General features: G+C 36.3%; 2 protein-coding genes across 5 annotated transcripts in view; one reads left to right on the plus strand and one right to left on the minus strand.

The window, feature by feature from the left end:
* LOC144966344 (uncharacterized) overlaps positions 1-7,618 on the plus strand; it is a 50,337-nt gene extending 42,719 nt beyond the window's left edge. For all 3 annotated transcript variants that reach the window (XM_078902673.1, XM_078902681.1, XM_078902685.1), the window contains 5 exons: positions 42-144; positions 541-3,385; positions 3,894-4,135; positions 5,113-5,173; positions 6,004-7,618. In XM_078902673.1, coding sequence (XP_078758799.1) covers positions 42-144; positions 541-3,385; positions 3,894-4,135; positions 5,113-5,173; positions 6,004-6,131 — 3,379 coding nt within the window. In that variant the 3' untranslated portion in view covers positions 6,132-7,618. The remainder of the gene's footprint in view (positions 1-41; positions 145-540; positions 3,386-3,893; positions 4,136-5,112; positions 5,174-6,003) is intronic.
* Positions 7,619-10,122: 2,504 nt separating this feature from the next.
* Positions 10,123-14,866, minus strand: LOC144966385 (protein irg-1-like). Of its 2 annotated transcripts, none has more exons than XM_078902781.1 (3): positions 14,594-14,866; positions 13,582-13,733; positions 10,123-12,398 (listed from the first exon to the last, which is right to left on the minus strand). In XM_078902781.1, exons 1-3 carry the CDS (start codon positions 14,799-14,801, stop codon positions 12,186-12,188), a joined length of 573 nt encoding a protein of 190 aa, XP_078758907.1. In that variant the 5' UTR covers positions 14,802-14,866; the 3' UTR covers positions 10,123-12,185. The 2 variants fall into 2 exon arrangements, with proteins under 2 accessions (XP_078758907.1, XP_078758916.1); XM_078902790.1 differs by having other exon boundaries at positions 14,485-14,697.
* Between the last annotated feature and the right edge of the window lie 2,919 nt (positions 14,867-17,785).

The raw sequence follows: 17,785 nt of genomic DNA on the forward strand, positions 1-17,785 counted from the left end.
TCGTCCTGACTTGATCACATATGTTTTATTTTATAACTCAGTGCCCAACTTCTGCTCAGCAAGTTAAATCTGGAGGATATTCTGACCATGAGACCCAAACAAGTCAAAGAGATCTTCCCTTATTTTTCTGACACTGTTTTAATGGTTGGTAGTCTGCTTTATCTAATTATTCTTCACTTTGTTTAACTTTTATAACATGTGTTTGCGAATCAATTTATATAAATTAATTGCTTTCTTTGATTAACTTGTGGGATCCTTAATTTCAAACCAATATATATTTTTTTTTAAATCGTACCATTTCTCTTGTCTTCAAATAAAGTTTAATATATTTTGAATGTTAGATTTGAAAATATAGCTTTTCGTATTTTTTGTTTGTTTTTGTTTTTGTTTTGCTTTTTTCACATGAAAAGGGAGTGGACAAATATTTGATTAGATGAAGATTCCCAAATACGATAAGCCCCTTTTAATGTTCAATATATGTTGGTTTTGCATTGATACCATTATTATAATTTAACTCTCATCCATTATAATGTATTCCAGTATATCCACCACCTGACTTACAAATTGAAGAGTGACCAAATGAGTTCCAGCAGTAGCAGTTCTCAAGCATCAGCCAGATCTACTAGCCAAAAGTCTGTATGTTCATCCTCATCTAACCCTACATCAGATCTCATGAACATGCCCTTGACTCCAAAATCCCTTTGTTTGCCTTCTCAGACAAGAGAAAATTTAACTATATTATCTAAGCATGACGTCAGCAAATCAACTAATCATATTCAAGTTAAAAACGACAAATCAAACTATATTCTTGATGAATTTCACAATGATAAGCACCCGGTAAGAATTAAGAGAGAAAATCGTGATGACTCGACTCTTAACAGGGTGCTAGAAAGATTACCCAATAACATTGTTTACACCAACTCCGATGATTCTTACTGGAGAAGACATGATAGGGATGTTGATGTTAGCATATCTGGCCAACAAAATAGAGATGATATAAACTGTATTGATCAACAAAAAAGAGTCTCTTTGATTGACAAAGAGAATAGCTATCCAAATAAGAGAGTTTGTGGTGCAGACAGTACTTTTGATACAAACAGACCAACAAGACAGCATGTAGCAAACACAGAAAATGTAATGAATGCAAGTGACTCGGATGATACTCACCAATCTAAAATCCACGAACGAAAAGCTCAGAGATCTAACATTGAATACAGTGATATAGACATATGCACTGATCCCAAACCAATGAGCAATCTTTATATGATTAGAGAAAAAGCTGATCTGGTTGATGTCAACAATGCAGTAAAAAGAAATCATTATTTTGGAGAAAAGGTTGATAACTTTAAAAACATTTACAACCACAACTCTACTTCAATGCAAGACAATGTTCTTTATCAACAAGACAAAAATCCATGTAATGAGGATGAAAGTCAAGAATTATTTTTCTTGGGTCAATCCCAGAATTTCCATCATCAAACAACCACATCTGTAAATAATGTCTATGGTGATGATGATAATCCCATTATTTTGGTCAAGTCTCAGGAACCGCAATTCCATCAATCCTACAGCGATGCAAATATGAATTTGTCAGGTTCTGACATCGTCAATTCCTTGTTCTCAGATCCCAAAGATGAGACCAATAATCTTGCCTATACGGACACCAATTCTCTATCCTCTGCATTGCCAACCGTATTTGATCCATTACCGCTTTCAACCACAAAGCCACCATCAATATCCGATAATCTAAGACTAAATACTCCATCAAATAGACGATCACCTTTATCTCAGAGCAATACACCATCTAGCTTTAAATATGGCATATTCTCTGCTAAAGTAGGTCGAAAAGTCAATCCAATGCCTGTAGCAGAGGCACAGTCATACCCCAGGTCTACATTGTATGATCATCAGAATTTACCAATCGCTCAAGATTTGACAGCCATTAATTCAGATTTACAAAACCAACCATTTCATCTACCAGATGTAACCCAGCTACCATTTTCTGTATCCTGGGATCTGAGGAAGCACATTAAACAGACTGATTCTAATGTGTTCAGGGAGACCAATAAAATGGACAGTGGGATGAATGGGGCTACATATAATGATAGAATCACACGCGTCCCAAATATTTTAAGAAATCAAGCAAATGCACAAGAAAGAGAAATAGACTCTTCTGCTCCCATTCAAGACATACTGCAATGTGCAAATACATCATCAGAAAATAATGGTTTGACGAGAGCCATGTTTCTTTCAAACAAAGATAACAAAGATGAGCAGGATCAAAATATCTTTAACACCACACGCCATTATTCAGTCTTGGAAGAAATAAATAAAGAGTCTATAGAACAGAGTGACCAAAGGTTAGATTTGCATGGAAATGATTACCGAGATAGTACAGGAAATAATCTAAACTCTGTTAAACCTCTGAGTAGGTCATCCCAGACAGGAAGAGATAACAGACAGAATGAGATTAGCACGAATAATGAATCAATGCTAAATATACAACACCATGGTCAGTCATTGGCTTCCTGTCCACGAGAGAATCAATTTGAACCATATCTATATGATATTAATTACACAACAAGTAATCATAGCAGCAGAGGCAACAATGTTCTGCCCTCTATGTCTTCTGTCGCATTCCATGAAACTCAATATGATGAAAATGGAGTGATGTTTGGCAATATCTCCACAAACATGAATTCAAATACAAAATATTATTTTCCACAAAACGTCACTCAATATCAGGTAAACCCGTTTAAATCTCAACAGACATTGAATGAATCACAGATCGGTCAAGGGGGGAGTCTAAAGCCTCATTTTACTATGAGTAACAATGAGTCATTCAATCCACAACACATCGATATTCTCAGTCGTGAAGTTAACAGAGATAATAGACGTATGGGATATCAGAGAATGCACTATGAGAATCAACCTTTACAAGAAATAAATCTAGAAAGAAATGTACAAGATATAGAGACGAGAAATTTGATTAAGCCCAATGAAGCAATTCATAGAAATAACACAAGTTGTCATCGTGACATAGACATTGGATCAAATTTTAATGATAAATCAGATAGACATTATGACCGATCTTTTTGTCATGCCAATATCATAAATTCAAGTTCTGGGATGCGGAATCCAACCCTGCAAGGCAGCATGGATAGATACAAGGGACAGACCATAATGAGCAGAGCTGAGGTTCAAGGTGATAGTCTGAGCGACCACCAGGGAAGAAATAGCACCTTGATAGATTGCAGGACCAGAGGCAAAGACAACCTGCCACAACAACCTCCTCCCACCAATGTATTGAAACTGTACAACTTGCCGTATACTCCCCGACGTAACATTAGTGTAGGACTGGCACAGCCTCTGCAAAGGAGTCAAGGCAAGTAACCACTCTTTTCTGTTGAAAAATAAACGTCAGTGCACGTGTTTCTGCTTGAAGCCTGAAGAAATAAATAATAATTATCAAATGGAATGCAGGCTTCAATTTGTTTAACGGACGTTACCTCCCTTTGTCAACAAAACAGGATGAATGAAACACTAACACATAGATTTACTTATCTATTTTATTTATTTATTTAATTATTTTTGCTTTCAAGTTTCAAGTCTTGATAGAAGTGGATTAGAAAAAAATGACCAAGACAGAAATTTGTCTACAAATAAAGGGGTCTCTAGAAATCGTGTTAAGTGTGTTCCTCTGTATTCACTGTCGGTTCAGTTTTATTAAACTTGTAAAGCATTGAAATTTATTTTCTGATACTCAAGGTGAATGGAAAATATATGATTTTATAATTGATATAACTTCATTCCTTGGAAAAAAAACAATTTTATCACAGTACCAAAATTGATTGCATTTTTTAATGATATTTATGTCCATAACTTATTTTCAGAAAATAAGAACCGTCATTCTGCAGGTCATGTTAATCAACATGGCCCTACAACATATCCAGTACCAGCTAGTCAAAATGATGCTTCCACCCTTAAACACTATGGACAAATACCACCAGTTTACTCATCACATTCTACAACGACAAGGGCTTCACAGTTCCCATCATCAGCATCCCCTCCTATGGACTTTGGTGATGCTTTTGATAACCAACATCAACGTGATGGAAGAGAGGCTTTTAACTCAGTAAGTTTTTTACTATAATTTATGATGAAAGCAGTGCGAGCTTTGAGATCTGCTGACTCATTATTGCTTAACGTAAGAAAATTTTCAAACAAATTTAACACTAAATCTTTCTGTTTCAGTGCCTCTCGGTTATTGAATAGCATAAGTTTTAAAACTAGATCCAGCCCTTCATTTGAATTTTCTTTAAAGAATCTTAAAACAGAACTTTTTTTCCCCGTGCTTTTCAGTCCATTGTATTTTTTAATGTGTGCATTGATTAGCTATTGATTAGTAACTGGTTTTTGTTGGGGTTTTTTTGGGTTTTTTTCATCGTGCCCTGGGCACCTTTGATTGGAAATGCTGCATTATTTTTATATAATTTCATTATTATTTATTATTATTATTATTATTATTATTATTATTATTATTATTTATTATTATTATTATTATTATTATTATTATTATTATTATTATTATTATTATTATTAGTTATTATTAGTATTTATATGACAAATACACTATTTACTTCCTCAGTAAATCTTTGACTATAATTTATTAATCAATGTATTCATATATAATATTATATTTACTTACACGCTAAGTCGTTGACTATAATTTATTATTCTGTGTATTCATATACAAAAAATACTCTGTTTTTTGGGGGGTTGTGAAAGAGGAAGAGAGCTGGAGGATGTCATTGCATTATATTCTATAAGCAAAAACCATCTGCCCAGCGTTAATTGTAAAACAAAAGATGATATTTTCATTTCTCTATATATACAACCCTTAGATGTCCTGAGTCTTGAAAAAGGAAATTGCTTATGTATTTTTATTTATTTTATTTTATTTCGTTTTGATTTATTTTTGAGCAAAAGAAATATAATTTTCAATTGATCAAAAAATAAACTTCATGCAGTTACAGGAAACAAATTTTTTATTAATTTCCCACTTTGCGGTGCAGTGCTTTTGATAAATAAATATATTAATCATTTTAACAGGCAAACAAAATGAAGAAGTGGAACAAACATCTTCAAAGACATGCTGCACAGCGATTTGAAAGTAAGTGTCAGTCCTATTAATACTATTAATGACAATAAAAATATAAAGTAAGATTTTACATCTAAATTATATTCAAATTGTAATGTATCCCTTTCTGCTTGGTAGGATATTGAACAAATGCAATGTTAGGTAAATGATGGTAGTGCAGATATCTGGTCATCAGAGAGAAAAAATAAAACACCCAAAAAACTCAATTAATATTTATTTAAAAACAAAACAAAGAGGGCATGCAGTTTAGATGCTCCGTGGTCCATCAGAAACTTTAGAATCCCCCCCCCCCTCCTCCCCCTGACACAGTGAGACTTTGCTTCTTTTTTTTCTTTATAATAAGAATGTATCTCATATAAAGATTATTCTTTTGATATGGCCATATGTGATAAAGGATGTGTCAATATAAATGATGAATCTTCGTTCAGGTGAGCAAAAGTCTGCGTTATTTGGAGAGTCAAATTTGACAGAGAAATACCTATGTTCTCTGAAGAAACCAGACAGTGCTACTAGCATTCAGCCGGTGAGCACTCTCATTGAAAATAACAAGAAATAAAGTGAATAGAGAAGTAGCCAGAGGACAATAGAGAATTTTATTTTTATGCAGCGATGGAGAGTTGAGCACAGGACCCGACTGTTGCAGCACCCCTGCTTGGGCCAAGAGAGGAACTCTCCTCTCCTTGAAACCATTGCACAACATTGATATTACACACTGTATAAAGTGTATAATATTCAATAAAGATTCATTCATAATATCAAGATATGATGTGTATCATAATATAGGAATGAATCTATTTCCATTGTACATAGATGTGACATGATATGCTCTGTATTTTACATAGTTGATTCAGGAACAGACCCAAGAGACCAACAATTACCCGTCAGAGGAGAATCTCCACCCAGACAGAAGAGACTCCGCATGGAAAAGGGAGATGGCAGCAAAGGACAGATGGTTCTAGTGTTCAAGTGATTCAAGTCATTTGATTCTATCAGTTGTTTAAATATTGAGAGCAAATATGACTAACCATCTCAAAACTGTTTAATATCAACTCTCTCCTTCCCAATCCCTTTTTCGGATATTCCACAGAACGCCATGGCCATCCAACTGAAAATTGATTTTAAAACTCGAACATTAAAGAAATAAACACATGCTAAACATAATTTTCTTCAACAAAACAAGCTGTACAACACAGCATTGAGTTCTCATAACTAAAGTTAAAAAATGTCTCCAAATTTTGTGGTTACAAAAGAAATCTGAATGAGAAAAATGTTGAATGTATCGTAATGAATGTAACAATTTTCCTGTAGTTGGTATAGAGAGGGTTAAAACTGAATTTTAGGCTTAACCTATTAAATGTGTGTTAAAATTAATATCTTCAGTAAGGCAAATGAGATTTGTCTCTTAAATTTCCTGCCTAGTTTTTATGAATTTTGCTTCAAACTCAATTTTCTGAAAGTAAGATGAAATCTAAAAATCAGGGCTAATGTTATATAGTCTTGATCAGATGTTTAGTGCTTTTCAAGTTAAGACTTTTAATACTTTTATAAACTCAACGATAAAATGTTTACTTCAAATCGCTCTAAATTTTTAAAAGTAATGAGCCTTTTATTTAATTTGATGACATAGAGAAAGGTGTTGTGAAACTTAAAGATTGAAGTTTGTCAAATTTAACCCAAATTAGATGCAAGTATGGAAAAGTAAAAGTGGCTTGTGGTGCAATCTGGATTATCTTTGATGGGGTCTTTAGAGATTGTCGTATTTAAAACCTGTGATATGTGTACAGAAATGCTAATTTATTATATATCCAATTTTAAAGCTTTGTACTTGCAATTCATTTTAGTTTATTTATGCAGCATTTACGTTGTTTTGTTTTTGTTTTAGCTGCATCTCTCTAAATGATTCGCCATACTCTTATTAGTCCCTGCTTGGACATAGGGTTGTAATATTCCTCAGCTGGGACCATAACATGCCTCTCTCACCTCTCAGTTCGTCTCCATATTTCTTCTGTGCTGTGGAACTTTTGAGCTTGCCTGGTTACATTTGATGGCTCCTTACGGGATTATGTTCAATCTTACACCCATTTCCTCTTTGACATATCTTCTCTTGTTGAATATTGGTTGGTTTTCCTCCACAGTTCACTTTTAAGCGATGTTTTCAATCTATTTGATCTTCAAGCTAGAAGGCAAACACTTGTTGATAAAAACTTGAATTTTATTGAGTTTTTGTCCCACTCCAAGTTTCTGAGCGGTATAAAAGGGCTGAATTAACATTTGTTTTGAATATATCCTGATCTTAATATGGATTGATATAGTAGGGGGATATTCCATAACCCACAATTCTCCCACATATTTTCTCAGGTATTCTATATTATGAAACAGTTTAAAATGATATTCCCCTTTACACTATTTGATTACACTTTGTCTTTTTCACTTTATAAATAAAACATAATCCCATCATAGTTGACTTCCATTTTAATTACTGTTTGGTGTTTGAGGTAGATTGTTTGTTTTTGTTTTTAAGGGTTTTACAGCGCTTGCAACACATTTAGGTTATATCAGCGCCAGTAAAAAGGAAGAAAATGGGATAGTAAAAAGTTCTAGAATTACAATTAAAGCACCCAAGAGAAAGTAAGACAAAGGGGAATGGGAACAAATAGGGATCAGATGTAGATTCCAAGAGCATACCACCAAGTGTACTTAGTTTGACATCACCTATGTCTCATCCGGACACAAGCACAAAATCCAACAAAGAGGAATACACTCAAATGCTTACATTATACATTAAAAATAACCAATATAATAATACATAACAGAGAGATGATTTACAAGGAAAAAAATATCATCTCCCAAAACAATAACTATGCATTTGACTGTATCCCTCTCAGCCAGGACTCCGACGAGGGCCCGGAAAAAACCAAGTAATCTCATTCCAAGACAAAGACAGAAAGCTTGTTGGATAAGATATAAGGGGATAGAAGACACAGTATGTACCTCCCTGCCCGCTATGGGAGGTCAGGATCCCCATTTGAGGTAGATTGTCTAGATGTGAAAATGCAATGAGATACAGAAGATGGATGAAGAATTCATAATGTGGTATCCCTTTTGATACCACCAGGTAGCCCTAGTTTGATCATTACTTTTCAGGCACTGCGCCTCTTCCGTGGCCATTTTTCCACTGTACATTTTGACCAATGTATTCTAAAGGGAAATTCCAGAGCTTCAAAGCAATGGTAACCAAGATTATGTGTCAATTGAAGTTGAAGTGAAGATTATTATTATTTTTATACAAATAAGAAAATTGATAAGATTGGAACCATTGATATTTAAATCCACAAGGTGATTCATTACCTAAATTATGTTCTTCATTGTCTTAGTAAATTTTTTCGGCATTCACAAATGGTTTCACGGTTTCGACAAACTAAACTGAAACTTATTGTTTTTGTTTTGTTTTTAAAGGTTTTACGGCGCTTGCAACACATTAAGGTCATATCAGCGCCAGTAAAAAGGGAGAAAATGGGATAGTAAAAAGTTCTAGAATTACAATAAAAGCACAAAAGAAAAGGTAAGATAGAGGGGAATTGGTTCAAATACGGAACAGATGTAGATTCCAAGATCACACCGTCAAAGTACTTAGTTTGAGATCACCTTAAAGTCTCATCCAGACACAAGCACAGGCCCCAACTAAGAGGAGCACACTCAAATGTTTACAAATTATATATAATACATGAACAAAACATAATACAGTGCATAACAGAGAGATGATTTACAAGGAAAAAAATATTATCTCCCAAAACTAACTACACATTTGACTGTTTCCCTCCCAGCCAGGGTAAACGGCAGGGCCTGGACAAAACCAAGTAATCTCATTCCAAGACAAAGACAGAAAGCAATTGGAAAACAGATATAGGGGGATAGAAGACACAGTATGTACCTCCCTGCCCACTATGGGAGGTCAAGAACCCCACCCAGAAACTGAAACTTAGGGCCAACACACTGGTCACTAAGACAGAGAGAGAGAGCAGAGCAAGTTGCGTTGTGCCATAGCCTTCGAGAATTTGTAGCCTGAAACTGACCAAAAAAAAAATTTAAAGATCCAAGTCATAAAACAAGACGGCGATCATGAAAAAAAAGTTGATTACTGTAAGTTGTTTTCAACAGCTCAACCAATGGAATCATTTATTTCCTTGAGCACCAATAACAACAACTCACTTTACATTTTTTTTTTTAACTTGTGATAACCGTCTTGTAATTGTAATGTGATATAATTTTTTGGGTGAGCCTGAGGCATAGCCATCTTAAGTCCCTTCCTGACCCGAACAATCAGACCAACAATGTGTGAGTATTTATCACAAAATGCTGACACTAATGAAGGAATTGCACTGCGACACCTGACAAAGCCATGCTTATTTTTCAATCGCCTGCGACAAGCACCAGATAGCCATGAAGTCGGGCTATAGTTTTAAGAGGGGTATGCGTATGTAGACGAGTAACTTGCCCCTCCATCCTTACCGTTTATCCCACATTCTACCATGTTATCCCATGTGCCGTTTTGTATGGTGTGGTGGTGTGCGTAACTCAAGAGTGAATGATCTTCATTATGTTGCCAACAAAAAGGCATGAACTTACAAGACCAGGATGCGCAAACATTTAGATCATATACTTGTACAGTTTGTGACGAACTTTTCCAGCTGTCCTGTGTACTTCATCGAATGCAAGTTACACTGTATTTTCCTTCTCTATCTTCTCTTAATCCCACTCTCTCACTTATCAAACATGTAACTTTGGTCAAAGAGGTGTACTTAACCCTGCTGGATGAACCAGCACATTGGGACTGAACCCATGACACTCTTCAGACAACAGCCTGGAAAAAGATGACACCATCATCATCATCACGACCACCATATCACTATCATCATCAAAACCACAATGGAATTGATTAAAAACAAACAAATAAAGCAGAATAATTATTTATGCACATCTTTATTCATTACAATAATTAATCTCAATATCTACATTCAAAATCTACAAATATGACACAAAATAATGGAAATGCGTTTGATACTCAAAATGAATAATCAGATGTGAAAATATAATAATCCATTTAATTATTAAAAAAACATCTCTCCTATCACTCTCATATCCACCCACAACACTCACACATATTCGCTGCATAGACCAATTATTGGTAAAATAAATAAAATATGAACATTAATATAGAGCATGTCCACAGATTTACCATGATCAATGCGCTTCACAATGTTTAATGTCCATGAACATACAAATTAGCAATGTAATTTTTTAATGAGCTTTTTCTTTCAACAATGTCTCAACATACATACTATATTTTTAATAACCATAAATTTGCGTATTAATTAATTCTAAAAATATGTTGTCAGCATAATTTTAAAATTGTGTTATGGAGTAGCCTATTTAAAAGCATATTACCTATTTGTTCTACATGTTGGTATGACTATAACATGACATGATACAGTATGATGTGATCTGAGAATACCAGACCTGCCTAATATCACATGGTAATGTAAATGTTGCTGCTCGAAGTTATCTAATATCACACGACACATTCGTAGAATTACCAAATTTTAGCGCCAATTTCAGAACTTCATGAGCATCTCTAAGTCATTAAAACTTATTGAAATGAAAGTTGATGGCCAGACTACATACCTACTTTAAAGTATTTTGAAGTGCTTTTAATACTTGTGATGGTAAATTGTTGATTTTTAAAGTTAACTATAGTGACTACTGTTTGCAGGCAGGTCTGTAATAATATACGATATGAATCATAAGAGTAAAAATGGTAAGCGGCTGCTCAAGAATTTAAAATTCAATATTTTTTTATACTTGCTATCCCTTGATGGAAAATTATTTTTCGTTAATTATAATATGCACTACTCAGGGTCGCTGTACAGTTGATCATGTTGGTAAACAATGAGGTAAATAAAGCCAGTAAGCAAGCGTAGCTAAAAAAATTTGTGTAAAACGTTGTTACAACCACTAAGAAAAAAGACAAAAGGTAAAGGGCCACAGTAAAAGCATATTATTTAATGTGTAAAATCAGATCACAATTTGTCTGTTAAACATCCACATTCTACCACACAAAACACTCCACTGTTTATATATGTAGCTATCTAATACTTTGTTTAAAAAAGATTATACTCATTTCCTGGGTTGAGCACATTTTGAGAAAGGAAGAGGGCAACACCAAGAAGAAAGCATTGGAAAAGTACCCTCAAGGCCAGTGGAAAAGAAGTCGCTCTGGCACGTAGATTGGATGGCTGAAGCAAAGGTTTTGCCCCAGACCATCCTAGGTGTGGATCTATGGAGAAAGCCCCATGCTCCAGAGTTCAAAGGGATAAGTCAAGTAAATCATACTTATTTCCAATTGTGATTTGCCATTTCAACAAGTTCCATTAATATTGACAATGAAATGAGACTAAGTAGACAGCAATACGGGCAATATGCATAGTTTTTTTAAATAGTAAAATCGTGGATATGAATCTATATCAGCGACTTTGACCTTTGACACATTTTGTAACCGTTATCTAATTTTAGACTAGAACGTCTCATAAATATTCACCCCATCTAATTGGAATCATTCTGTGATTTTTGGAGTACCTCTCCTAATATTTTGAAATAATAATGAGGCAAAGCTCCCTATTTGCTCCTTATTCCAAAAGAAGAGTGACAGGTACTGTTTAAAAGGCAGTCCTAAAAACAACCTCACTTTCAAGTCAGGCAATGATAGAACAATTTGGTTGCACTCTCCACCGTTGAAACTTCTGACAATTGACTAAGGGTTGGACAAAAGAACTGCATGCTTTGAATAATTAGCTAATTTTATTACATTCACACTGGTTTTCCTGGAAATGATGCAGTAATGCAGTTCTTAAGAATAGCCACATCTGCCAGTCAGAATACCTGCCTACTTGAACTTGTTTCAAGAGAGGATATGTAAAAGGTAAATACAAAACAAATATAATGAGTTCAATAAGCTCTATATAAAATATTATAAGAGTCCTTCCTCCTTCATGAGTTCATCTCTGACTTCGGTCAATATAAAGCCCAGCAAATTCTGCCCTTTCCAAGTTTTCCTGTTCAAAGCCAGAGGGTTGTTCTGGCCCATTCCAATTCCCCATTTTCTGTCCCTTGGACTGGCCTCAGCAAGAATTTTCCCTTTGGTTGCAAACAGCACAGATTTGATGTCTTCATTTTGGGAAAACTGAATGAAAATAAATGACAGGAGTATAAGATTAGATAACAGTTTAAAACTTTTGTCTTTAAATATAAGTAAACTACCAAATACAACGATCAATGTGTGGCTATGTGGTCTTGTGGAATGACACTCGCTTTCGGATCAGAAGGTCCTGGGTTTGAGCCTCGCTCGGCGCATAGTTGAGTCCTTGAAAAAGGCTTTTTACTCGCATTTTCTCACCATACTCAGGTGTAAAATGAGTACCTGACCGTTGACAGCTTTGTCTCTTTCAAAAAAAATAAAAATGTAATATCGCCTAACAGGCGTCATGTTTCGTTCTACATGTTATGTGTTGCTGTTAGTCAGGGACCCCTTCTAAAGTGCTTTGAGCAGATTTAGTGGATATTGCGCTATATAGAAGCTCAATTTTTGTTTTTAAAACTCAATCATTATTGAATAGAAGACATTAAAGGAAGAGACAATTTTACAACCAGTGAACCTAATCTGAGTCCCAATAGCTCAGTTGGTTGAGCACTCCCTTGACAGGCAAATGGACCTATATTGATCTTGGATAAAGCCCAGATTTTTCATACCCTTTGTTCATCTAGAAGTGATTCAATAGCTAAATTTGTTAGATTTGACAAAAAGAACATTGTGATAGACAAGCACGCTATCAAAAGGGTAGCAAGCAATTGTTATTGTTTGTTTAACACTACAGAAACAGGCTCTATTGAATAGGCCTTATAGTTCTCATGGAATAATTATTATACTAGATATATGTAGTTATGAAAGTAAAAGCTGTTCCGTAATTGGTCGACCACGGCAATTTATTTATAGCTTGTATGTTTTAACATTAACACACACGCAATGCAGCTGTTTACCGTTTTGAATAATTTTTACACATGTCTGTAATAATAATGACATCAACAAACAAGATGTGGAATGTAAGGTCTTTGGTTCCATCCCCATTCGAGTTGATATTTTAAAGATTTTCTTTTCTTTACTCTCTCTCTCTCTCTCTCTCTCTCTCTCTCTCTCTCTCTCTCTCTCTCTCTCTCTCTCTCTCTCTCTCTTTCTCTCTCTCTCTGCTCTTAATGTACCACAAGCAACTTTTCAGGTTTTGTATCTTGCCTACCAAAGCCTGTTGCCTTTAATCAGCTTTAAATAAAGTAAGCACAGCTCACTCACCTTTAACAAATTAAGTACGTACCTTATGAAGGTTTCCTTTCTTGACAACAGCAACACATTGTTCATTCCACAAGTCATCATCATAATTTCTGACCTTTCTCCCAAAGCTTTTCATCTGTGGAGGTGATGTCGATTTTAATATATTGGCAGCCATCTCATCATCTTTGAAAAGCACTGGAATCAAAGATTTATATGTAAACCATTACTATTACTATTTGGAATTTACAATCAAATGTTTTCAATTCTGTTTATAACAGAAAGGACCACGATTGCAACTACATTGAATTTCATCTGTTTAAGTTTTAAAACTGCCATGGATTTCATTTCTTTCTTTTTAAAAAAAAATCACACGGCAATATATAATCGGGGATGACCGACGTGTACTTACTTGAAGGTCTGATGACCGAAATTGTTATGGGCTAAAATCGACGTGTTGGTACACATTCAGGTCTGACATAATGATTTGGGTTATCAGACCTGCAAAGAAGTACACGTCGGCTAAAATTATTGTAATAGAGATACGTACTCTCAAACCAAAGCAAAATGTCCATTACAATCATGTTAAATCAAGCCCATAATTACGTCAGAATATTAGACCTGAGAAAGCTGTATAGGTCGTGGTTGACAAAGGCCTCCCAATGTTTGGGAGGCCTTCCGAAAGCTCCTACATCCCCCCAGTATTCTTGTTTTTTTAAATAATGCTCTGGGAGGGGGGAAACTTTTTTTTAAATAAAAAGTCTCCCCCCCCCTCCCCCACTAGAACATTATTTTAAAAAAGTTTTCCCTCTCCCAAACCCCCTACTAGAACAAGAATACTGGGGATGTAGGAGCTTTCGGAAGGCCTCCCTAATGTTTTTTTGTTTTTTTTTTATTTTAATTTCTACGCTTATTTTTCGTTAGCAAGAGACGTGATGAGAGGCCTTACGTAGGCATTTCTTGTTTTGCCAGCCGGAGCTACACAATATCTTTGTGTTAACAACTGTTTGTTTCATCTATAGGTTTGCTTCTTATAGATGTAAACGTTTTCATCTCACCGGCTTTTTGATACATCATATACTGCTCAGCACATGAATATATTTGACCATCAACTTCAAAGGCACTCGAATAGAACTGACTGAATGGAGACTCTTTCGTGTAGAAAAATTCAAAGCTTTCATTGGTTGACTCTGCCATCCTGGAGCTTACAAATGTTAACTGTCTGATTACCAAAGTGCAGGCTATTTTATAGTGTTTTAGACGCATACAACGATTGCTTCACAATGTGAAGTATGAAGAAACAGTATGATTCAAGCCAAGTTATTTATTTTTAGTAACCCCGTCATTATCATCGCTCTTCCCAACTGCTGTACTGCAATGAATCGCCCCTCTTCTGATTCGTGGGTAAAGAAGAGGGCGGAGGGGCGGGGGTTTTATTTTGGTCTTTATTTATTTATTTATTTATTTATTTATTTATTTATTTATTTATTTTTAGTAGAAAGTGAACCGTGGACTTTTGGATATTGACACCACTGGAGAGTAAACCCGGGATCATGAGAGTTGAACACCAGTGGGGAGTGAACCCAGGCCTATGAGAGGTGGACACCATTGAATATGGAACCTCAAGATATGGACAGCAGTGGGGAGTGAACCCGGGACTTCTCATAGAAGTGGACACCAGTGGGAAATGAACCCCAGGGCTGTTTGAGGTGAACACAAATGGGGAGTGAATCGGAGCTGAGACTATGGATGGTGGGAGAACCTTGAACACTAATCAACACAGCATTATCAATTGTGACTAATCGATCCATCGCCTCAAAACGGTATTACAGTCGGAATTATTAAGATGCTAAAATGTAGAAATGTGGGGGAAAATATACAACTGCTGGTCATATCTATATGTTATGTTCTATTGAGGAAAATAGATACAGTGGAACATCTGTATAACAATGATGATGGGACCAGCAAAAAAAAAAAAACCCCATGTTTATAACCGAGTTATGCTATAGCCGAATTCCAAGGAAAATAACCAAAATAGTAGTCAACATTTAAAATGATGTAGCATAGAGTAGTAAGTAACCTATACTCTCTCTCTCTCTCTCTCTCTCTCTCACACACACACACACACACACACATACACACACACATACACATACACATGGCATTCATGAACTAGGCCGAGCTCTCGGTTGCCTTTAGCTGTAGGATTAGCTGAGCGTAATGGAGACCAATACATTCTATTTGGAGATATTGAGTGGGTTTTCGCGTCCCCGTTATAACCGATTGAGCTCTTAAAAAGTCCTGCTATGGCCGACAAATGTTACAAAAGGCATAGAGGAAAAAAAAAAAACAACCCAAAAACGAGGACTAAAAGAAATAACAATTTATATATAACCGAGTGCTGATTATATCCGGACTTGTTTTTACTGAAGTCCACTGTATAATTTATCTAAGTCAAAGTGACAAAAACTAAAGTGTCACATTAATTTGTTGTCATTTGAACCGTTTAAGATAAAATCTCGTTCACTCGGACATATCTAATATCGTTTTGATGGGGTAGGTTAGGTCACGGTTGTCTCATATGGTTCATGTTCATAAGATGCAAAAGGCACGCTGTGCCCATCACCGCCAATCTTTAGCACATCAATAATATCATTCGCACCACACTGTCATTCCAGTCCTTGTTTTGTTTTTGTTTTGTTTTTAAAGGTTTTACGGCGCTTGCAACAGATTAAGGTTATATCAGCGCGAGTAAAAAGGAAGAAAATGGGATAGTAAAAAGTTCTAGAATTACAATTAAAGCACCCAAGGGAAAGTAAGACAAATGGGAATTGGGGACAAATAGGGATCAGATGTAGATTCCAAGAGCATACCACCAATGTACTTAGTTTGAGATCACCTATAAGTCTCATCCGGACACAAGCACAAAATCCAACAAAGAGGAATACACTCAAACGTTTACATTATACATTCAAAATAACAAATATAATAATACATAACAGAGAGATGATTTACAAGGAAAAAAATATCATCTCCCAAAACAATAACTATGCAATCGACTGTTTCCCTCCCAGCCAGGGCCAGGACAAAACCAAGTAATCTCATTCCAAGACAAAGACAGAAAGCATTGGAAACAGATATAAGGGATAGAAACACAGGATGTACATCCCTGCCCACATGGAAGTCAGGAACTCCCACACAGGGATAGAAGACACAGAATGTACATCCTGCCCACTATGGAGGTCAGAACCCCCACCAGGGATAGAAGACACAGGATGTACATCCCTGCCCACTATGGGAGGTCAGGAACCCCCACACAGGGGGATAGAAGACACAGAATGTACATCCCTGCCCACTATGGGAGGTCAGGAACCCCCACACAGGGGGATAGAAGACACAGGATGTACATCCCTGCCCACTATGGGAGGTCAGAACCCACACAGGGGATAAAGACACAGGAGTACATCCCTGCCCACTATGGAGGTCAGGAACCCCCACAGGATAGAAGACACAGGATGTACATCCCTGCCCACTATGGAGTCAGAACCCCCACACAGGGAAGAAGACACAGAATGTACATCCTGCCCACTATGGGAGGTCAGGAACCCCCACACAGGGATAGAAACACATGATACATCCCTGCCCACTATGGAGTCGAACCCCCACACAGGGGATAGAAGACACAGGATGTACATCCCTGCCCACTATGGGAGGTCAGGATCCCCACACAGGGGGATAGAAGACACAGGATGTACATCTCTGCCCACTATGGGAGGTCAGGAACCCCACCCAGATTCCAATATTCCAAACCTTTCTTGTTATTTTTCTTATGCATGTGGAAAACGCGTGGAAATAGAAGTATAAGTCAATCCCTTAGGAAGGGGGGGGGGGGGGTGTCTCCACACACTGCTGTTTATTCACAGGTAGGTACTCATTTTACACCTGAGTGCAATTAGAGAAAACGAGCAAAGGGCATTTTCCAAAGAATCGACTTTACACTATCCCCCCCCCCCCCCCCCCCCAACGGTCTCAAACCTGGGACCTACTAGCTAGTCTGAAGGCGACTGACATACCACAAGACCATAAAACAAACACACAAAATCCCATAATTTATCCCAAATGGGGAAATTTGGCTTCAATATCTATTTTAAGGGAAGACTGGAATAATCCTTGAGTCAGCTGCAGTGCGATGTGACTTGCTCAAGGCCACACAGCTCAGCGGATAGTCAAACTTGGCACATTTTATGTAT

This window comes from Berghia stephanieae, chromosome 1 (genome assembly GCF_034508935.2).
Source record: "Berghia stephanieae isolate SIO BIC M18660-M18661 chromosome 1, UCSD_Bste_1.3, whole genome shotgun sequence".
Classification (NCBI taxonomy): domain Eukaryota; kingdom Metazoa; phylum Mollusca; class Gastropoda; order Nudibranchia; family Aeolidiidae; genus Berghia; species Berghia stephanieae.